Source organism: Platalea leucorodia (assembly GCF_965183815.1).
Source record: "Platalea leucorodia genome assembly, chromosome: 5".
Taxonomy (NCBI): domain Eukaryota; kingdom Metazoa; phylum Chordata; class Aves; order Pelecaniformes; family Threskiornithidae; genus Platalea; species Platalea leucorodia.
Window position 1 is genome coordinate 84095979 of NC_138827.1, and position 22738 is coordinate 84118716.

The 22738-nt window shown below is 50.9% G+C and overlaps 1 protein-coding gene across 2 annotated transcripts; it reads left to right on the forward strand.

Moving 5' to 3' along the window:
- The first annotated feature begins 260 nt into the window (after positions 1–260).
- On the forward strand, positions 261–21370 carry STK11IP (serine/threonine kinase 11 interacting protein). Of its 2 annotated transcripts, XM_082312043.1 has the most exons (24): positions 262–490; positions 586–788; positions 2933–3007; positions 3319–3414; positions 4371–4478; positions 4686–4757; positions 5745–5874; positions 6058–6161; positions 6802–6891; positions 7964–8005; positions 8513–8680; positions 8985–9066; positions 9175–9537; positions 9719–9909; positions 10858–10968; positions 11765–11960; positions 13471–13965; positions 15450–15565; positions 15757–15854; positions 16046–16224; positions 16468–16552; positions 17037–17119; positions 18640–18866; positions 19191–21369. In XM_082312043.1, exons 1-24 carry the CDS (start codon positions 436–438, stop codon positions 19329–19331), a joined length of 3510 nt encoding a protein of 1169 aa, XP_082168169.1. In that variant the 5' UTR covers positions 262–435; the 3' UTR covers positions 19332–21369. The 2 variants fall into 2 exon arrangements, with proteins under 2 accessions (XP_082168170.1, XP_082168169.1); XM_082312044.1 differs by lacking the exon at positions 3319–3414 and having other exon boundaries at positions 261–490; positions 19191–21370.
- Positions 21371–22738: the final 1368 nt, after the last annotated feature.

Sequence of the window (22738 nt, forward strand, 5' to 3'; positions counted from 1 at the left end):
ACACGTGCCGCGCCGCACCGCGCCGGCGGCGGGCGGCGCTGCGGCCCCGGCCTCCCGCCGGCCCTGCGCAGGGCGCGGTGCGGGCCCGCCGCCCCGCTCGCCGCCGCCCCTCCCGGGCCGCCCCCGCTTACCGGCGGGGCTGCGGGGCGGCGGGGCGGCGGCGCGGGGCGCTCCCCCGGCGGCGCGGGGCGGCGGGGCGGGGGCCGGGGGGCGCGGGCCCCGCCGGGCGGGAGGGGGACGCTGGGGCGGGCTCCATGGCAACCGGATGTAAGCGGCGGCGCTCTAGCCGCGGCGGCCGCCTCGCTGGTGAGGCGGAAGGGCGCGTCTCTGTGGTAACGCGGAAGTGCGAGGGGCCGGCGGCGGCGCGGCCGTGCCGTGCCGTGCCGTGCCGTGCCGGTCACCTCGGCCTCGGCCTCCGCCTCCCCTCCACTGCAGATGGCGGCGGCGGAGACGCTGGTGCACGGCCTGGCGCGGCTGCTGCAGGACGCGGGTGAGTGGCGGCCGCCGCGGGCCGGGCCGGAGCGAAGGCCCCGGTGTGGGGGCAGCAGCGCTCACGGCCCGGCCCGCCCTTCCCCTTCCCTGCAGGGGACCTCGTCCTGGACGGCTCCAGCACGCTGACGCTGCTCACCCCCACCCTGCAGCACCTCACGCAGGTCTTCGAGCAGCACCTGGGCTCCCGCAACCAGAACCGGGGCTTCGTGGCCCTGCCCTCGCACCCCGCCGAGACCGCCGCCATCCTCCAGGCGCAGTTCCTCTTCGACGTCCTGCAGAAGACTCATTCCCTCAAGGTCCGTTACCTACCGTGGCCAAGGATGTGGCGGGTACGGCAAGGCCGGCCAGCGGAGGCGGCAGGCACAGCTGCCTGCTTCGGAGTGGCCTCCTTTGGTGCCCATTGGCCCCGTCTTACGTGCATGCTACGTGGGTCGGGTCGCCCTGGCAGGGCTGTTGCATGGAGTCGTAGTTCAGTGTGATAGCGTGCAGCTACTTCATCTAGGATCAGCCGTGCAACTCAGCGGAAAGTCTTTCAGAGTTAAAAACAGGGGCAGCGGGGGTTGATTATGTTCTGACCTTGGTAAGGTGTTGACGTTGTTGGGAAAATGATTATTTCCTGAAATGCTTGAGCAATTCAGGCAGTATCTGGCAGCTGAGCACAGCTGAGTGCTCCCTGAGTGATGATTGATCTTCACGAGGCAGCAGAGCCAGGGTATTTGAGCAGAGCGGTCAGACGTTGCATACACCCACTAGTCTGAGACCTTCTGCTTCATATTTCTGAGTTTTACAGGCTCCTGCCTGGGCAGTGGTTCTGGTTGATCTGTTTCACAGCATGGGATGTTGCTAGTAACGTGGCCTCATTAATTTTAAGAAGGCTCTAATAAAGATAAAAGTACAGAGCTAGGGATTCTTCAGAGGGCTTTTTGAAAGGCGGCTGCGCATGATTGTACTTGGCACTGGGGCACTGCTAGGAGGGTAGCACATGTGAAATGGGCCCGAAAGGGGAATTAGCAGCTGTTCTTAGGTTCCACAGTGGTGCTCAGGAGGTGTTGTGGCAGAGCACTACGGCCTGCAATGTCTTTAAAAGTGTCTTCCACATGAGACAGATCGGAAACATTATCTGAATGTTGTTGGGAGGGTTTTGTAACAGTGTGCTGAGGGTGGAGACTGGAGTGGGGCCCAGAGCCTGTGGAGAAACACGTGTCCCCTGGCAGGAGGAGGCAGGGAGAGATGCTGCAGTCAGGAGGATGTTGTGGTGAGTGCTTGTGTTAACCAAAAAAATGGGCTCTTTCTGTAACAAGCCTGTAAAGAAGGGGAAGATACCCATTGTGGTGCGGTAACTGACCTGCTTGGAGAAACTAATAATTTATATCAGCCTGATCAGATTCTTAAGACAGTGGAGGGAGAGGAGAGGGTCAGGACACAGAGCAAGGATGGCATCTGAAATAAACTTTGCTAAAACTGATCATCAGAACTTCCCAGTGGAAGCTTCCCCTACAAACGGTCCTGTTCAACATGCAGCATTAGTGCTGGCAGGCAGTGGGCAGTGATTCATCACCGCCAGGGCTGTTACTGTGGAAGCGGTAGTGGTGACGAGGCCTTGGGATGTCTGTTCTGCACCTGATGAGTCACTTCTGCGTGAACGTGGACGTAGCTGGCAGAGATGGTCTGCGTGAACGTGGACGTAGCTGGCAGAGATGGTCTGCGTGAACGTAGCTGGCAGGGATGGCCTCTCCAGTTGTACTCTGGTGTCTGCAGTGGAAGCGTTAACTACTTCATTACTCACTTTGAAATACTGTTTATGTACTGCCCGTAGAAAGCATAAGAAGCTGGATTTAATAAGCTGCTTTGTGGTACATGAACACAGCCTAACTCCCCTGTGGTGAAAGAGCCTGTGGCTCCACTACAGAATGCAAAGAGGAGGTTTGCAGGTACCTCAGTCTAATGCTAACAGTGTCTTGGAGACCAGCTCTGTTCTCCATTGTATCTGCTTGTGATTCGCCTTATTTGGCCTGTTTTAGTGAAATGCACATGCATGCCTCCCACCAGTGTGCTAGTTCAGCTCAGTTGCTCGATAAACATAGCTCCAGCAGTTAGATTTGTCTTTATTTAGTAGATTTGTTAGTGGTGGCTGATGAGGAATCCAGCTGTCAGACCTCCCTGTGGTTCTGAAAGTGGTGAAGCCGCATGGCCCGGGAGAAGAAAAGGAGTTCTATGGTCTGGCAGACCGTGGTCTTGTGCTACCTAACATGCTTTTCTCTTTGACCTCTGTTGAACTATGGGGCCAGGAGACAGTGCCGATACCAGCATCGGGGGAGAGCTTGTTAGTGAACACCCGAGCTGGAGGGGGGGCCCGTTCAAGGTGCTGCAGTCGGTGCATCGGGAGGGTATTGCAGCACAAATTGAGCTTGACATGAGACTTCTTTTCTGATTTCTCTAGCTCGTTCATGTTCCAAACTGTGTTTTGCAATCTGCTGTGAAGATTTTCCCTTTCAAGTCCCTCCGGCATCTGGAAGTAAGTACAGGAGGCAGAACTGGCTTTGAGTCTTGCTGTTTGGCTTTTCTCGACTTAGTTTTGTGGCTGCAGAATGCCTCTACTCCTAAAAACTGGGTAGGTTTTTGGGGCTCCCCTAGAAGGCTAAGTCTAAACTCCTGCAACACTTGCTTGGGGTGAAGCTCGGACATGAGCAAAGGCTGGAGCGTTGGGGAGGAAGGTTCCAGCAGGGAAATGGGAGATCCCTTGCAGAGATGGACCTGGGATGGCAGCTGCTCTTACACTGTAATATTTTGATGGATATTGTCCTTACTTTCTCATCACTGCTGCAGTTGAGGTCTGTCCCTCCACACTGCCTGCGGGGACTGCGATTTGTCTATTCTCAACTGGAATCTCTAACCTGTTGCAAATGTATCAGTACAGTGGAGGTGAGTGTCTCTACACAGCTCGTGGGGAAAATTGCAGGAGAAAGGCTGTCTTGATCCTATATCCCTTCACACAGGGAAGATGTAGGAGACTGTTAACTATCTTATCAGTCCATGTTGTATATGGCCTTTTCTCCCTTCCCCGTTCTGTGGTCCTACTCCTGACTCAAAATAGTGTTCATGTATTCCCTGGCTGGATACATGTGTGCTCTGTAGTCTCCTTTTTAGCTGCTTGAGAATTTCTGGCTCCGGCCAATATTCGTGTCAGCTAGGTCTGACTGTTCTGTGTGTCTGGCTGTTTCCACGTTCAAAGGCCTGCAGCCGATCGACATTTATTTCATTGTACCTCAGCAGACTTAAATTAGAGCTGGTTGTCAGAGGGAATGCTGTGCCCCCGTGTCTTATCTGCACGGGTGCCCAGCAGCTTTCTGAGACATGAAAGCAAGCTCCAGCTGGGGAGACCTGAGTAGCGTGGGCTGCACTAGCCGAGGGGCTCTGGGCTTCTGTCTGTGGCACAGAAGCAGCTGCCTGCTGGGGAGCAGGGGCTGCTGGTAGGGAGTGCTTTGAGAGCTTCTGTTGTCTGCCAGAGCACAGGCTGTTTGGCCAGGGTGTGTGTATCTTACTTCTGCTTTGATGGAGGTCTGACAAAGGTTTTGTTGGCATGAATCTTTGTGCTTAGCATTCGGAGCCTACAAATTGTAACATGTTAGGTTAACTATTGCTACTCAAGTGTAGGAAGTAACAGCATCTCCCCTTCTTTCTAAATAACTAGCCATGGAATTCCCACCACCTCCAAATACTTGAATTAGTGACATAAAAGTCATTGCCACTCTAGGCAAGGCAGGGTCTGTAAAGCACAATATGCCAGCCTTTTTCTAGACTAGCTGTTTTCCTGTGTTCATCTGCTGTTACTGTAACAGCTAGTACTCACCAAGGAATGGCTCCTCGCTTCTTCCTAGGAAATCATTTCAGCATGTGGTGGAGATCTGAGCTGTGCTCTCCCGTGGCTGGAATTGCAGACTGTGAACTTCAGCTATAACTCGATCACTGCCTTGGATGACTCGCTGGTGAGTGGGGCATCCTTCCTGCATGACTGAGGGGAAGAGAGGAGATCATCACAGCCAAGAACTGGGCACTCATTTACTGATGCTGCTCAGTCTGGGTGAGAGGGAGTGGGCAGTGTTAATTTTGCTGGCCTCTCCCAGCAGGACAGGGTTTCCATGCTGCAATGGAGACATTTGTAGCATCTGATCTAGCATCTTTTTGTCCTTCAGCAATTACTGAATGCTCTGAGAGTCTTGGATTTGAGTCACAACAAGATCCAGGATTGTGAGCACTATTTAACGGTGAGTATCTTGGGCTGAGCACCGGAGTTTCCTCGTATGGAGAGGACACTGCTAAAGTGCTGTAATCATTGACCATGTGCCTGCTAGGTGAAGTATAACAAAAACAATTGTAGATGTGGCCCAGCAGGCATGTGAGTTAGACCTAGTGCTTGCAGCCTTGAAACTGTTGTCCTGTATGTGCAGCCCCTGTGCCACTGAGGCAGAGAAGGCAGTGTTCCCCATCCCCTCTAAGACAGGAAAGTTAGCTGTATCTATCACTGTATCACTTGGCACTCCAGTGTGGCCGAGTGGTAGATACAGAAATACATACAGCGTACACTGTACGTACAGTTGCATATGCAGTGCGCACTCCATTGTGGCCCAGACTTCGCTGTAATCTGTGCAGCAGGTGGGAATTATGTAGCCAGGCATGGGGCTGTAGAGACTCTCTGTTCGGTTTGTTCAGACTGCCAGCAGCATTTCTGTCTCACTCTCAGAAATCTCCTGTCAGTTACTTTAGAAAGGTGGTAGTTCATCACAGGGGCATGTGCGTCTCTGGGGAATGGCAATGAAATCTATGCTGTGCTGAGGTAGATCTGCTTCTTTTAAAAGAAGCTATGAAACAGCTTTTCATGGAGTTGGTGGGGCTCGCAATATATCATTCACCATCATCTTTGCAAAGGTAAGAAAGGCCTTGTTTTGGTATTTCAGTCCTTTTGCTGAGGCGGGGGGTCCGGTCCCTTCCCGTGCTCCATTGAAGTTGATGAGGAAGGAGAAAGCTGCTCCTAACCAATTTTGTAAAGCAGTTAGGTCATGCTGAGCACCCCTAGACAAACCACTCCAAATGTGAATGTCCAAGTCTTGCTGCAGAAATAGTCTTAAACTCACTTGTTGGTTGACCTTGGTGGGATGGAAAAAATGGTAGGGGCTAGTGCCCTGTCTTGAGTTCAGGGTCAGGCTTTGAGCTAAGGTCTCAATTGATCTGGTGCTGCTCTTCTCTCTGAACAGACCCTTACAGAACTAGAGTACCTCAATCTGGCTTATAACTTCCTGTCCAAGGTGCCAAACCTTGGCATCTTCAGCCGATCCAAGCTGGTGACTCTGATCCTGCGCAACAATGAGCTTGACAGCATTAATGGTGAGCCCACAAGGGAGGAGCATTTCTGAGTTTGAGGCTTTTCTCTCTTCCTCGAGAGGAACAGAACTTGAAATCTTGGGCACAGCTATTTTTGCTAGGGTTCAATTCTGGGGGAGAGGGGTAGATGGGAGGTTTCTAAGTTATACCTTTTAGCGTGCTGATGGCTTCTTGCTTTCTTTGCAGGGGTTGAACAGCTAGTGAATCTGCAGCACCTGGATGTGGCGTATAACCTGTTGCTGGAACATGACCAGCTGGCACCATTGTCCACTCTGCACTGTGTAAAAAAAGTAAGCACAAAGCCCGATGCGTTGGTAGATTAGAGATGTCACAGTTAGGGGGTGCAATGTGGAGACTGTGTGGTAAGAAGAGAGTTTTGAAAGATCAGTTTGACTCTTGGGCATTTATTTTAATGCAGGAAGCTGATGGGGGAGCCTTGGAGAGACACCTGTATTTCAGCCTTTATTTTCAGTGACCCCTGCTCAAGCTAACCTTTTCCCATGTATTCATCCCCACCTCCTTGCTCCTCCTTTCCATTTTTAACGCTGTCAATTTCAGTAAAGATCCTCCCCTAATCCTGTTGTGGATTTGTGTGTTCAGAGAAGTCTGAAGAAGGATAACTGCACTCACTATAGTGCTTGTGAAGGGCGATAGCCTGCAAAGGACTGTTCTCTCAACACTTCTCAGAGTCAGTACTGAAAAAGCTCCTAATGCTTTAGGAGCATGAGTAGGAAGTACTTTAATTTCCTTCTCTATTTGCCAAATAAATTTCAGGAAGGATTGTAAAAGCTTGGTCCTTTCCTGGCTTGATCACCGTTCCACTGCAAGGATATTTCCTGAGGCAGAGAGAAAGCCTGGAGCCTGCAGGCAGATTAGGTCGGGGTGTAGAATATTGCTTCTAGTAACAATTTCTCTATTTCTCCCACCCAGCTGCGTTTAGAGGGAAACCCATTATGGTTCCACCAAAACCACCGATCTGCAACCCTTGTACACCTGTCTCCCAGGGCAGCCTCCTCCCATGTGAGTATTAGCCACGTGCCTTCTGCCGCTGTTGTTGAAGACGTAGGGTGTTCTGACACTCGGGGGCAAATGAGGGGAAAGAATTTCATAAACCTGAAAATTTATTCCGGTGGTGTAACAGTGGTGATTGTTTTGTGGAGGGTTTTGTTTTGTTTTTTTCCAGGTAGAGTACTTGATCCTTAAATTTTTATGTGGCGTGCTGGCCAGGGCAGATAGAGTTGAATACTGATCTCAGGTTTGCAAGACCTCAGATCTTAATACGTCTTCACTGTCTATTTCATCAGTTTTGCTCACTGATGGTCCCAAAACTTTACTCTGTTCCTGCTAGATAGTGACTATGGAGCTGGACTCTACAAAGAAGGAACTCCCCATCTTGACCCACCTTGCCTAATTACATACTCCTTCGGCAGCCGTGGCCGCCTCTTTCTTTCTCCCCATCACTCAGCTCTCAGCTAGGTGTCATCACTGTTCCCCTTTCACTCTGGTGCTTAGGTCAATTCTTGGTAATCTGATTTTTAAATAAAGAAGCCAGCAAAGACAATGTTCTAGCAATTTAGCAAAGCAAGTGTGCTTGCTAAGGGTCAGAGGTGTTCCAGAGCTAGTCTACCCCTTATATTAGTGGCAAATGACTGGATTCATTGTCTTCAAACTGCATCTTGGAACGAGCTTTCACTGAGCTCAAGTTACTGGAAGCTAGGTAGACTCAGGCTAGAAGTACGGTACAAGCTTTGAGGTGAAAGTGAGTACCTCTCAAAACAATTTGTGAGTTGTTGCAGAATAATCTATTGTATCTCTTCCGTGAACTGTCTTGGATACGTTTCTGGGAGTCGTAAAGTCTGTAAACAGGAAAACCACAGTGGTCCCTTCTGGCCTTATATGCCATTAGGTCAGGTAGCTACAACTAAAGGAGTGATGGATAGGCAGGAACAGGGTTGTTTCTGGTAGTCTTTGCAGTTTTGTGCCAGGGTTCCCAACCCTAGGGTGGCCTGAAGGGGAATAGGAGTCAGCAGATGTTGTCTTGAGTATGTGCCAGCCAAATGGAATCTGACTGCAAATGCGTCTCTAATTACAGTTCCTCTTGGATGGGGAGCCACTCTCTTCCTCCGACCTATTGGTAAGTACAATTGCTGTAAACTGATCTTACTGGCTTTGGGAGTGGGAACTCTGACAGGTTTTTGTATTGTCACGTGTCCCATTAAATCTGTATGGGCTGCCTTGACTCTTTGACACGGTTCATTTTGGCTCAGTCCATGCTGATTCTTAGTAATTGTTGGGACTGGCCAGTGTAACTTATTCTGTCCCACGTAGCCTTGCAGAACTTGGAGCCTTGCCTGTTTCCTCTTCAGGTACTATCTGGTACTTGACACTTGAATTACATGTCAGCAAAGCAAACAGTTATCGGTTTCCCATCTGCTGTTTTTAAGAAAGGCAGAGATTGAGTTGAATTGAAGTGGTCGTGGTAAACAATCCAGTCAACCAGGCAGGATCTGTTGTCACCACTTCAACTGAGATGGTGAAACTTTGTGATGAGGGGCAGGGAAGTTGTCAGCCTGAGCTGTGGCTTGGTTACCTTGTCTCTCCTTTGCACTCAGCAGGCAGCATTCTCTTCTTTTGGCTTTAGCACCTTCCAAGACTTGTGCAAAGTGTGTCACAGTCCATCCACACTTCTACCTCAGAGAAGACTGCGCTGGACCGCAGTGCTCTAGACAGTTCCTGTGCTGCAGACTTCAGTGACAGTCAGTCGCCAGCGGAGAATGTGGCTGTCAGGCTCCCTCGGAAGAAAAGCAAGGTCTGGGACTGAGACAGCTTCTTAACCATGTAGCTGGCATGTTGGGTGAAGGGGCTGCCTCGCCGTGAAAGCATCGTGCAGTGGGATGTGGTCTTGTACTGACTGTGTGGTAGTGAGCCTCTACGCTGCTGTGTGTTAGGAAGGGGCTGGACTTCATGTCAGTCTTGATATACTGCGACAAATGTTTCGTGGTGTGCTTCTGCACTGTAACAGCTATGAACCCTTCAGCTTGGCAGAGCCCCTCATCAGATGCTGTTTTGGTTGCTCTGGTGCCTCCCAACTGTTCTTGTCCTGTTTGTTCCAGGGAAAAGTCAAAGTGCGCAGAGCAAGCATTTCGGAGCCCAGTGACACAGAGCATGAGCCCCAGGCTTTACCTCTCTCTGCTGGTAAGGCTTGTCTTCTTCCTCAGTAACACGGCAGCTGAACTGCCCACAGTCAGAGGAGTGCTCTGGCGTGGTGACTATTTTCATACTTCCCAAGTTTTCTCTCTGCAGGCCTGGTCCTACAGCACCAGAAGGAGATGAAGCGCTTGGACAGCTTCAGAGATCGCTTTGGTGTTGACTGGCTGCAGTACAAGAGACACCTGGAGGAGCACGACCAAGTACCTGTCATCTGCCGTAGCCGTTCTGCAGATGAGATCGCAGGCAGACCTGCTGCAATGGACTTGCAGAGCGAGAGCTCTGACCCAGAGCAAGGAAAACCCCAGGTATCCCAGAAAGAATCCTCTCCTCCTGTGGATGATACCGAGAAGGAGGAAGAGCCTGAAGTACAGCTGGATGAGCCTGTGGAAGGACAACAGAGAGAAGAGGAGGCAGATGAGCTAATGCTGGGGGAGGAAGAAGAGGAGAAGCCAGAAGGTAAACAGGTCCTTTCACTGCTGGTTTTGAGGGCTTGGGTGATGATAGAACGGATGGATCAAGTGTGATATCCCTGAAGGTTTATCGTGCTGCTCAGTATTGTGAGAATTCTAAGGACTTGGGCCAAGCAGACCTGAAGGCCTGCTGTGTGTACTGACCTGTACTGTGTCTTGTTCGGCAGTGGACCTTTGCCAGCCAGTGCTGGTGAGCCAAATAGAAGGTGAAGGGGACCCAGAGCCAGACTGGATCTTCCTGCGAGTCACAGCTAAGCATGTGATTGAGGTGGAACTGAAGGCTGCCAGAGTCCTCCACAAGCTGGAGCTGAAATGTCTGCAGAAGGTGGAGACCTCCGAGATGAACTGGAAGAGGATGGTGAGTTATGCCTCTGCGTGATCCTTTGGCATCTTACTCCCTGTGTGGGCCAGCATTCTGGATTTGGGCTTCTGTCAGAGTACCCTGCAGGTCTTTTCCTAGCTCCTGCAAAGCCTGATTGCTTGAGCATCTCTTCCACCCAATGCATGTGTATCTAACAGCATCTGTATTGCTTAGAGTACCTGTGATAATGCTGCAGAAGCCAGCACCAGTTCTGTTCCAAAGCTGGAGTTAAAAACAAAATGGCTGGACTTGTTTCAGTGTGCAGGAATGAGAGACTTCTCAAGAGGAGCCTAAATGAAATGGACACCTCTTTCCCATCCGTTCCTCACTGGGATATCACCCTGGCCTTGGAGGACTGTATGTGGATTGCACTTTTTCTTAGACAGTGCAGCACTGAGCCTAGTGTGATGTTCAGAAAGCTACTGGTAGCTCAGTGGGCAGTTTTCCATCCACTCTAGGTGCGTGCTTTAGCACTACCAGCCCTATTTTGCTTTTGTGGTTCTTTAGAATAGGAGTTTGGAAATCTCTTTTTCCTTGTGGTAGGATTTTAACATTCAGTGTGTGCATGGACATGTTCACAGGCTTCTCTAATACTGTTTTCCCCAAAAGCTCCACCTCATTTTTTCTTCCTGCCCTTGTACCTCTTGAATGTTTGTGGCTTAATATTCTTCTGAAATACCTTTGTGAAAAGGTGTTTTGTTTGAAATGCTTTGTTCTTGGCCTTGAAACTTACTGTTGTCCTCAGCACTAATGAGCTTTACTTTTTATTTATTTATTTATGCCCATTTTACCAGGCTTCCAAAAGCTGCCAGCTATGGAGGGCTACTCAAGGCTTACTAAATTAAGTGCTTGTGTGGCCACGTTTCAGCCAGTTGCAAACAAATGTAGCCTGTATACTGGATGCTGCTCCCTCTTTCTAGAACTGGTGTTTTCTGTCTCCTGCAGGAACTGGAGCGAGTTTTCCCTGTCCTCACATTGCACTTCAGCTACATTCGCAAGGACCGGCAGAAGCGCAAATATGTGGTGCTTGATGACTGCCCAGAGCAGTGTCTACAGGTAGGGGAGGCTAGAGGGGGAAGCCTGGGGAGGGAGACAGTGTTACTGAAGACACTGAATTCTTCCAGCCAGCGCAGGGCCCCTGTTCTCAGAGCATATGTGCATCTGCTGCCCTTTGGCAGCCCATGTCTGGCTTGTAAGCTCAGGATTTCTATCCTGCTGCACAAGTGACCTGTGGAGGTCCCTGTGAGCATGGCCACAGGCAGTGGCCCGTGCATCCTGGAGCATAAAGGGTGCTCTCAAGGAGAAAGCCTTGCAGTTTTCTCCCTCATGGGGAGAAAAGTTAGTAGTGAAGTTAGTGATCCTTACTTGTTGTGCATGTGCAACATAATGTTTCCTGGGTGCTGAGTGACACAGTAGCCTGTACTTAATCCTCTGAAGTGTCAGTGCTATGGCAGCTGTGGTCTGGGGACCAGGGACTCTGGTCTCAAATCCAAGTATTTTTCTCGAGGTACTGTTGTTTAAGTACATTTAAACAAGTTGTTACAGAGAAGGCACAAATCGATCGGGCCTTTGAGACCAGGGTTCCAGGGAGAGCCTGTCAATATGTAGACACAAGGCACAGACCTGCAAAACCAGGTTCTCTTGGTCTTCTGCAGTGAAGCTCTGTGCCGCTGGCAAGTCTTGCACAGACTGGCTGTTGTTCTCTGTTAGCTGGGAAATGGCCCTGCACCCTTTGCACTTTGAAATGCTGTAATGAGGCATGTGAGGAGATTTGTTGATGTCAGAGGCTTGCTGTTATTAGGATAGTTATAGCTGCCTGCTAGCACTCTTTTCCCTGTGCTGCTGCTTCTAGTGTGTCCTTGAAGTGTTATCCCCAGCTGTTGAGGAGAATCGGCGAAATCAGGACCAGGAGAAGGGATCCATGAAGCTCCAGTGCCTGAAATGCAAGCAGGAGTTTTCCCAGTCTCTGGCTCGCTGGCATCAAGGTCCCTATCCTTCAGACATTGGAGATGCCAAAATCCTGGAGACCTTAGCTGCCTCAAATCAAGGTAGGATGTAGTGCCCAGAAAAAGGGTGCTTGCTAATGCCCAGGCAGACTGCCAGAATGGCAGCTGTGGTGCAGAGCATGGAATGTATAGGAGAGGGTGATGCCTTGGCTGTACCAGAATTAAAACCTGTTGAGGGATGTACTGTCACTTTGCCCATTTGGATTGGGAAGAGCCTGCCTTGTTCACTAGCAGGAATAAGCCATTGTTTTAAGGTTAAGCAAACAGCACCCTTGTTGTGGGTGGCCTGGGGTCTGGGAGAACACAGGGGTGCTGGAAACTGCAGATGGCCCACTGAGGTCTGGGAGAGGCTTTAAAGGTCGTGTAGTCTCTTGTCCTGTTGAAACCATGGTCAGTTCTGCCACAGAGACTAATTTGTTCTAAAGGGCTTTTGCTAATGGAGGCTTCTGGGGAATCTGCTCCAATATTTCAGGTAAATCTTTGGCTATTAGACATCAGAAAAACAACTGGAACCCTCACCTAAGTCTCCCTGGCTGTGATCTTAAGCCCACTCTTGCTTCCCTTATGGGGAATGATTTATTCCTTTCTTTGTACTTGAGGGCCGTTGTTCTCCCCACGACTAGTCCTGTCTTCTGTCCTCTAGACTAAATAAGCTCAACTCCCTAGATAATTTGCTTGTCAGTCATATCTCATACAATGCAGTTATTCTTGCTGGTCTCCTTTGTACTCTTTCCCATTTGTCCACATTTTTCTTCGGGTGTCTGAAACTAGATGTGGTATTTTGGCTGAGACATGGCTAGTGCTGAATAGGCATCTTCTGATTGCTGAGTTTTTCAAAGCTCAGTTTATATTTGAAGTGGGGAGTGTCCAGCCTTAGCTTGGAAGATGCTGCTCATTTGATGAAGTATCCTGGGATTGAAGTACTTCAGTGAGGACAGAAGTGCTGTCCTGGCTGCAGCACTTTCCTCCACCCTGGGACACTTTCTCCCCCCCCCCCCCCCCCCGCCAGGGTAGTGGGAGTCCCAAGATCTAGCTGGGAGTCTGCTGTGGTGAAGGGAGCATCATTGGGAATTGAGGTCAGGAAGGATGAGGACAGCTGGAGAAGGGACATGGCATGCTTGTGGTTTGGCTGGCTGTAGGATAAACCAAGCTGGGGATGGAAGGTGGCTAAGGCAGGTTGGCCTGGCTGGCCATGAGCTTGGGCTTCAAAGGCTATGTGAGCACTTGTGGACATGAAGTGGAGGAAAGTCATGAGCCAAAGCCCTGATGTAGTTTCAGTTGCAACTACAGCACATGCTAGTCACCCTAAAGCTGAACAGAGCTGTTTCAGGTGGGTGTTGGCACTGATCCAGAATTTCTCATTGATTTGCGAGGGGAGGTGTGTAGGATATGATTCTGAACAGAGTTGCTCAACAAGCTGCTCAAGTTGGACTATAACTATTGTCTACTTTGAAAGGGATGGTTTCTGGTTTGCAGAGGGGAAAAAAAAAGTAAAATCTTGGGGGGGGGAGCTCTTCTGCTTTTTCGTTATCCCTGACAAAATCTTCCACAGATGCTGCAGCAGCTGGTGAGCCCATAGCCTGTCCCAGTTGTTCCAGTGACCATGTGGTCATCCTGCCTTCAGAGGTGTGCTCCAGCACACCTTTGCCACCTGGCCCTGATAGCACGAGTGAGGACCTGTCAGACTCTGTCCTGGAGGGAGGCAGCCAGCAGGAGGGCCCAGAGGAAGCACCTGCCTTGGCCACTGAGAGTGGGAAGTTCTACATCGGCGGGGAGGACAGCTCAGAGATGGATACCAGCAACAGCACCAGGACCCCAGAGCTGAGTGGCGAGCACGATGGCACTCTCCATTCCAGCTCCCGCAGTTCAGATGGGGGCTGCGGGAAGAAGGAGCTGGGCATGAAGAGCCAGTACTTGTCCCTCAACCACACAGACACCAATGGGGGCAGCTTGATGGGGAGCTACCGTTACAGCGTTTCTCGTGGGCCCACTCCTTCCCAGGTCTCATTGAACTCTGAGTCTGAAGAAACATGGAATCTCAGTCCCTGTGAGTATGTAGGAGTTGTGCAGGGTTTAGGGGTGTGCACAGCTTGGTGTTGGGCTTTGTCACTGGTGCTTGCAGGGTGCGCTGCCTCCTGCTTAATGGGGAAGGGGGGTCATCAAGCACGAGCAGCAGTGGCCATGGTTCTTGTGAGCAGAGTTTTTCATTCCCCTCTCTGTTCCGTCCTCATGCCTGAAGGTAGGGAAAACTGAGTCAGCTCCTAATCCCTAGTATAGCTCAGACTCTGAGTAACAGGGTCTTGTTCTGGGAGCTGCGCTGCTCAGTTACAAGCACACTGGGTTCCTGTGGTACCAGTGAGCTGCCAGCTGAAGCATTACCTTTGGAGAATGGTATGCACAATTTCTCTGTCTTTATTCTCTGATTTAAGTGCAGTGTGAGGCTAGTTGTTTGTTGGAGGCTCTGGTTAGTGGATCTACAGTTACTTGTGCTTTCCTCAGTGGTCTTTGTGAGATTCAGATGACAAAACCTGTCCAAAAGAAGAGACTGTGTGCTGATAGTGTGAGGGCTGTCGTGCAAGACAGCCATTACTAGGAGATCCACAAGTGCTTTTTGTGAAGGGCCTTGGATTTCTGATGTAGCAGACTGCCTTTGCTCGGGCGTCAGCTTGTGATGTGCAGAATAACCTCCATAGCTCCTTTCCAACTTCAGTTATCTGGTCCAGCCCACCAAGTGACTCTACTGCAACTGTAGTCTAGTCCTGATTTTCAAACCCATCAGCTTATTGATCTATAGAGATGTCCCCCAGACTTTCAAGGCTGCTGTGCCTCTGAAGAGGAGTTGGTATAGGACCAGTGTTTAGGATTGCCATGTTCAGTCTTGTACACTTGAAGTGTAAGAAATAAAGCAGTCTCTTGTTTTGGGTCAAATCGCAAGGTCCCAATTTAAAACTGAGCCCATGAAAAAGTTCCTGCTGAGGAGAAGTTGATTAGTGTTTGTGGTGGAGAACAGGCTCCGCTGGGAAGTGTGTACTCTTGGGCAGTATCATGGCTGTTGTATAAATTATTTGGTCATACAATTGCATGACAAACCTAGTTATGTTCTTAAGCAGTTTTATTGGTGTCTTCCTCAGTCCCCTTTAGCCTTACTACGGTCAAAGTCAGAGTTTAAAAAGTTGACCTGAGCTGACATCAGCTGAAATGAGAAATAGCTCTCTGGCTTTGTGATAAACAATTGCTCTCCTGCCAAATCTGGCAGCAAAGCAGTGTCCTCCTGTTACTAAGCTGAGCATACATTGAAGATGGGTTAGACCAAAGCTTTGTATATCTGAAAAAGCAAGTGTTGGAGTGATGGAGTGCCCTCATGAGACCTGTGGCCTGGAAAGCCCTGGCTTTGGCCCTTTGTCTTGAGGAGACACTTGATGGAATCAGGTGTGCAGAGGGGGTGACACTGCTGCCCTGGTGCCAGTCTGCATGACTGGGCAGCATCTGGTCAGTGGGCAGAGTGTCAGTCCTACCCTTTGCTCTCCTCAGCTGTAAACGGCATCCTGAATACGAGGGACTTCCGTTCTGTGGACCATCGCCTGAAGCTGTACCTGGATATGGAGGTTTTTGAGGAGAACGCTGAGGAGTTCCAGTGCTTCCTCAAGGTGAGCTCCTGCAGCACCACTCCTGCAGCTCCTTGGCTATCCTTCTAGCCACCCTGCAAGTTCTGCTCTGGGGTGGCACCCCGGAGACTGTGAGGTGTGAAGGGAGCTGAAGTGTGTTTGGGTCGGCTCTTTCCATGGGTGGGCTGGCAAGGGGCAGGCCAGTGCTGTGACCCACCCTTTCTGTCCTCTAGGTGGTCATGGTGAAGTTTGGCCGACAAGGAGAGTTCCTCTCAATCCTGGTTGCCTCTGACCTCAAGATTTATGTGCTGGAAGTCACTGGGGTTATCAGGTGAGGAGAATGGTGGCAAGTGAGACCCTGCAGCAAGGCTGTGCATGCTGGGTAGTGCCAGCCTGTGCTAGCCTTGCGCTGGAGGTGTGGTGACATGCAAAGGCTCTTCTGGCAAACCCCCCTGCTGCAATCTGATGTGGGAGAGGAGATGGGGCAGCCTGCTGCAGCTGAGGGCTGTGCTCTGTGATTAGGGGACAACCTGCAGACTGGCTGAAGAAGAATGACTCTCACTACCTGTCTGATATTTCCCATCTGGAAGTGGGACTCGGCCACCAGAGCTTGCGAATGGAGTTTGAGAACCCAAAAGCCTCCTACAATCTGCTGATCCGGAATCAAAGCTGCTGTGACCAGTTCCTGCAGACCCTGACATGTAAGAGTAGAGGTGTAGCAGGGGCAGGGGAGGGGGAGAGGATTTGGAAGATTTGCTCTTGGAGAGCTGTAGTTTGATGTATGTTGGAAATTCACTTCTTGCCATCTCAGAAAAGAGTTGGGGGAGAACCCCACTGGCATCATAACTTCCAGTGCCTCTCTGTAGACTAGAGAACCATCCTGAGCTGTTATGTACTGCCCTTGGGCTTGCAATAAAAGGCGTCTATCTTCTCCCTCTCTTTAGATCTCATGCAAGAGCTGCCTGCTAAGCACAGGAGTAAGGTGAAGGAAATCCCCACTGTGGAAATGAATCCACAACATTGGCTATGGTAAGAACAGCCTCTGAGAAGCTGGGGTTCCGGATAGAAGAGGGTGTCTGCTTGTCCAGCAGTGCCTGAGAAGCGTAGTGCTCAAAACAGGGAAGCACAAGAGGAGGCACCACTGGAGTGGCAGCCAGGCCTACGTTACAGGTTTAAGGCTGCTGGCTCAGGTGCCTGCTGCATAGGGGGTGAGCAGGCAAAGGGGTGTCATGGACTGAGCCAGGCTGGGCAACTCCAGCTCTCCTGGAGGAGCCTGGACAGAATATAATGGAGGGAGGAGAAGGGGGAGGCACAGAGTTGCCTCTTCCTTTGCAAGAAGCATTTGGTTCCTAGCTGGCAAGGTGGTGGGCAGAGTAACAGGAGAAATTTTGCAACATCTGGAAGAGAAGGGTCCTTCCCATCCTCAAGAGGACAATGAACAGTAGCTAGCTCACAGCAAGCCTAGACTGGAAACAGTGATTCCTTGACCAGCCTGCTGTTGTATCTCCTCTAGGCCTCTACTGGACTCCAAGACCACAGATTCTGCAGCTGCAAATGACACTTGTTTCTTCTACCTGCTGGCCTACCTGATCCAAGGTACAGGAGATCTCAGTGGCCAGGTGTCCCACGCCTTCTGCTGCCTGCTTACATGCTTGTGTTTTAGTGTACTGTCTGTGGGAACAGAGCTGGGCCATTGCAGCAGACATGGGGCAGGGGCATTGGTGAGGGCTTTTTTTTTTTTTTTTTTAAGTGCTGAGACATGTAGCATGCTTCTTCGTATATATCCAGCAAGTCTCCCAGCCCTTTTTGATGTGGAAGTCCAGGCTCTAGGGAGTAGTTGGTCTTGCACACCAGGTTTGGTGACAACTCAGAATGGCTTCTGAGAAGCTGGAAATGATCTAAGGGCTGGATTGTTGCCCTGAGCTGAGGGAAAGCTGAGGGGTTGTACACACGGCTGGTTTGTGTGAGGAGCTGAAAGGCCCCTCGGTTTGGGAAAACAGAAGCAGGTGTCTAGAACTTGAGACAGTAGGAGAGGAGCAGCCTGCTGGAGCCTACCAAGTTCTGTCCCAGGGCTTGCTGAGGGCCAAATGTGCTAAACCTGGGATGTGAGTCTTCAGTGAACAATTCCAGTGTCGTCTTAGCTTGGGATACTGAAAAAAAACAACCTAGCTGTTAATCACATTCTGACCAATTTGTTACTGCTCTTGCATCCTCCTTCACCATTGGCCATTGGGGAGGTATGAGAGAACAAGAATGAGAAGGAATCTGTGGGAAGTATGTTTACTGGTCTCCTCAAGCTGAGCAAAGGGCCTGTAGGAGGGAGAACTTAAAGTGTGTTTTTCTTACGCTACAGTTTTTAGAGTATGGTGCCCAAAACTGGACACAGTTCCAGCTGAGGCCTCACTACCAAGTAGGCAGGACTAATTAAACATCTCATTTCTGATATTCCTACTAATTCCCAAGAGCGAGATGTGACAAGAAAAGCAACATATTGCTGTAGCAGCTTGTGATCCCCTGTGACCTCAGCCAGTTCTGCTAGTGGTTCCCTATTTCTGTGCATCTGACTTATTCCCAAGTTCTAGTGATTTTCTTTTGCATCCACTGAAACCAGCTGGATGATATTTATGCTCCCTACAGTTTATCAAAACTACTTTGCTTCCTGCCATACTTACGACGCATCCCAACTTGATGTTAAACTTTGTGTGTGCTCTCTGTTCCAGCCATCAGATATCTGCAGCCAGATGAATTCAGGCCAAAAAAGGTGGCCTTTTAGCTGGAGCTGCTGACTTTTAACTAAGGAGTAGTAAAGTGTTGTTTAAGAGGTCAAAGGATTCAAGTGTCTTTTCCTGCCTCACGTGAGGACGTAGGCTGGAGAAGGCTTGCTGGGCGGTGGTCTTTCACATGCGTGCTCCTGCAATGAGCTTGGATAAGCTGGTCAAGCCCAGCCACATTCAGCTACCCTGCTCCCCCTCTTCAGTCAGGAAGCTGGATAAGGCTGTTCACCCAGTTACTGTTGCTGGAAAGGATTTCCCTAGGGGAGGAATGGAAAGCAAAGCTGGTTCTGTGGTGACTCAGGCTCTCAGCAAAGCCTCTCCTATTCCCTCATATCCTTTTAGGGGCATCTGCTTTCCCTGTGACCCTGCTGAGCACCCGAAGCATGCTGTTTCTGCTGGAGGAGAATCACCAGTGGCAGGTGCAGCCCTCCTTGGATGAAGACCACGAGGCAGAAACGCCTCCTAGGAGCAACGTCCAGTTGAAGGAGAAGCAGCCGATCAGCAGTATTAGCAATGTCATAACCTATCGCCTCTGTCCTTGTGATGTCAAGCTGATGCTTTATGATGAGGTAACCAGGAGGCGGTCATGGGGCACACAGGCTGCTGGGGGCTGGGTTGTGCTCAGATCCTGTTCCTGCCAAGAGTGTCTTGGGGCTGTCATCTCCCATCCTAACCTAGGGCCTTGCACCACAGGGGCAGGGGAGCACAGCGAATCGCTGCTGTACAAAAGTCATGCAGGGACACTTGCACGGCTGGCAGCAGAGAGGGAGGAGGATGTCGCTTAGGGACTGGGAGGAGCTGGCAGCTGTGCTGGGGAATAGCGGCTCAGGGCTGATCAGTGCCTTTGAGGCTAGGCCCTGCTCATCCACCTCCCTCTCTTTCCTCCCTCCCAGGTGCTGAAGGTGGAGAGCACTTGGCACATCCGCACAGAGTGCCCTGAGCTCCTGGGAGAGCTGGTGGAGTGGATCCGCGGGCCCTGGGAGGAGATGTTCTCGATCGAGCTACGGAAGGCTGTGTACGAGGGACTGGAGTGAGCTCGCCAACTGTACGCGGGCGGGAGTTGCAGTCAAGAGTGCTGCTGTGCTGGCAATGGTGCACAAGTGTCTCCCACTCCCATATGACCTTGCTGTCCTGTGGCCTCTGCTTTCTACTCTACTGTTGCCCCTGGCCCTTTTTGGTGAGGAGGAGGGGAGCACATGATGGTCCAGACTGCACAGTCACTCACTTGCACTGGGCTGGCCATGGAAGGAGAAGGTAGAGGGTGTTCCCTGTAATACTGCATAAGCTACACCGAGTTTTAACTTGGCAGTGTCTGCTGGTCTCCTTCAGGGTCATATAGAGTGTCCCTGAAGGAAGAAGGGAGCCAGGCCAGAGCATGTTCAGTGGGACATGCAGTGGTACTAGGCAAACAGCAGGCCAGAGGCAGCTGGTGCTGTGGTCTTTCTAGCAGGTATATCTGCTGCCTTCTGAGCTGTCTCAGAACAGCTGCCATTATCTGCTACTGATTTTTTTTTTTTTCTTCTTTTCCTCTCCCTCCCTCATGTCCACGGCTTCCCTAAGGCTGCCTGCTTCAAACAGGAGCCTGATTGCACAAGGGGATGAGGTGTGTTGTACCAGTAACCCCGCAGAGAGCCCTTACCTGCCTGCCTGGCGAGACATGGCTCAGTCTGCTGCTGTAGTCTTTCACTGTCACTGGGGAGGGAGGAGCTCTGAGGCTCTTAGCCCAGAAATGTGTTGCTCGTCGCTTAGGGGTCTGGACCCTGGTGGGCACTGGCAGGTGAAAGTGAGGCTTAGGCTTTTCTGAGCAGTCCAAAAGCAAGAGTCTATTTTAACATGAGTTTTACTATTTTCTATTGTAATAAAAGCTTATATTTATTGAATTGTCACGTTTTCCTTGTTTCATCCTCTTGCCCTGCTGTAGAGTCTTTGTAAGGTCTTGGGTACTAGCTTTGCAGCAGCCTCAGGGGTTCCCCAGCATCTCACAGGGTTCGAGCCATTCTCCCCCTCCTGTTCAGGGTGGGTGCTGATGGGCTGCTAGACTAACTTTCTCCACCTGCCTGGCTCCCAAGCAGCAACCAAGGAACAAGGCCCAAACAGTATTAGACTGACAGCAGGTACTGGTTATGTTGTTCTCCTGTGACAACTGCCCTCAGATGAGCATCTTGTGGGCTTCCAGCCCCAGCAAGTTGCTTCCTGGCTGTACAGGCGCTCAGAGGCATGCCTCTCACAGGAGCTGCTGTGGCTGGGGAGGTGGGAGTACCTGCTCCCAGGTTCTTCCCTGTGCCAGGCTTTACCTTGTCTTAACCTCTCCTGCACAGAGTTAAATGCACCTGAAAAAATGCTGCTGCCTGGCCTGGGCTTGCTGTGTCACAGTGGCTCTGCACCCTGCCCAGTGAGGAGCAAGCAGAGATGCTGTGCGTGGTGTTTTGATGCAGTTGAAGCTCCCTGTTGGGGTGGGCAGAAATGGGCCTGTTACATTAAGGTGCTGCCAGGTGGGATCTGATACCCCAAGTGCGGTCCTGTACTGATGGTTGCTTTTCCCAGAGCAGTGTCTCTGTCTTGCTTTGAGTCTTCCATGCACAGTTTCACAGCAAGTTTTCCGACTGCTGAATCCTTAGTGACAAAACGTCTATTTTATGGCAAGGTGATCTTGATTTCTTTAAAGATACGTATTTGCCATTCAGTGACCTGATGCCTGTTTTCTTTGGATACTGAGCACTGCAGCTCTTTGCAACAGTCTCTATGACATCCAAACCTTCCACATACCCTAAGCTGGTGCCTGTGGCTTCAGCTTCTTTCATCTAGAAAACAGGAGTGACTGGGTTCCCTCGCATCCCGCTGCTCCAGCCTCAGCTGGACAGATGAGATAAAGCTGCTCTCCCTGCTCAAACCCGGCCATGCCATCCTCATAGCCTTAGGAGAGCGGGAAGTTCAGTTTCCATACTTTGTAGTGGTCTGAAGGCCACCTCGCAGCGCGCAGTTGGATGCTTTCTTGGAATCGTTATACTGTTAGACTTTATCCTGTCACTTCCAGAAGCAGTTGAGTTGCTGAAGGCCTGCAGTGGCCGATATTTTTATCTAGCCTTCTATAGACTTGATTGACAAGATCTATACTGTCTTGAGGCAGATGTCACAGCGCATTCCACTTTCTCCCCTCTTCCTAAATGGGCATATGGCTGCTGCTCTCCGTTCCTTTGGAGCGATCTCGGATCGCAAGCGGGAGTGAGCTCAGTGGAAGCTCTGCCAGCACCTAGCACTTTGTTCAGGGGAAGGAGTCAGAGCGAGCTCAGCCAGTAAAGACCAGTAAGGGTTTTCTGTCTTCATGTTGCCATTTAAGGAGCTTGTGTAACTGCTGTCTTCACCTTCTGTAGCTGCGTTTTTCACAAAGGATAAGAGTAAAAATTGGAGTTAATTGGACCAGCTCGTTGATGTCTCTTCTGTGTAAGCTGATCCCCTGAGAAAGCCCGTCCCTGGAGCTTGCTTTTTCCATCTTAGCCAAGCTGCACCTTTGCTCTGCCATGCCAGTGTCTGGGTATGTGTTGAGGGGCCTGACAAAGCGTGGACTGCCAGAACCAAAGGTTTCTGCTCTGTGCCTGTCCGTAGCTTTTCTAGCTCTTCCCAGTTTTGACTGCAGAAGTGAATACTCGTTTGCTTCTGCTCCTTGCCATGTCTCTGCAGGTCTGTGCCCTCAGCTCAGCACTACCCTCTTGGTCCCGTTAACGGCTCCCTGCTCTTCTGCATTCCTCCTGCTGCTGACAGGGAAGCTCACATGTGCTGCCACAACCTGTCTCCTGCCTCTTAATGAAACACTTGCTTTGTTTTCCCTTAGGGTTTTGTCCTGGTTGTTACCAGGTTAACCCCTTTATGGTTAATTTGTGATCATGAACACTTTGCTGTGGGGCTCCTCGCGCCGGGCACAGTGGTAGGATTAACTGGCTTCATTGCATCAGCTGGGTGTGTGCAAGGGCTTCCCCGACACTCCTCCACTCCCGCACCGTAGGCAGCCCCGACTGAGGTCTGTGGAGGAATAGGGAATGCACAGGAGAGCCAGGGTTTGTGGAAAGGTGTGACATCTGTTGAACCAGCTGCAGATGTGTCAGCTCTGAGCATGCAGACCTCCAGCTGTGCTCTTAGACATTCTCGATTTTCCCCCTCCTTCCCCTCTCCTTTTCTGGGCGCACTTGGCTCCAGCGCTCAGCTGCCAGCATGGAGCAAGGCTGGTCTGAATCTCAGCATTTCCCTGCCTGCACCTGCCTGGAGCAGGCTCTTCTCGAGGTGTGTGCAGCTGGAGGGATGCCTAGGCCTGGGGTGGCCACAGGGCTCTTGAGGCAGGCAGCCCAGGCAGCTGCAGGCTCAGGCTTCAGGCTGGCCGTTGCCGTGAACCTGAAGCTACCACTGCTTTTCCGTGGGCACGTACCAGCCCTGCCTTACTTTGCTGTTT

What these genes read in the sequence shown, in the direction of transcription:
- STK11IP (XM_082312043.1), top strand. Translation starts at nt 436, where the DNA reads ATGGCGGCGGCGGAGACGCTGGTGCACGGCCTGGCGCGGCTGCTGCAG. An exon ending in AGTCCCTCCGGCATCTGGAA is followed by an intron (nt 3,008 to 3,318) that starts GTAAGTACAGGA and finishes TCACTGCTGCAG; the next exon opens with TTGAGGTCTGTCCCTCCACA. An exon ending in AGAAGAGGAGAAGCCAGAAG is followed by an intron (nt 9,538 to 9,718) that starts GTAAACAGGTCC and finishes CTTGTTCGGCAG; the next exon opens with TGGACCTTTGCCAGCCAGTG.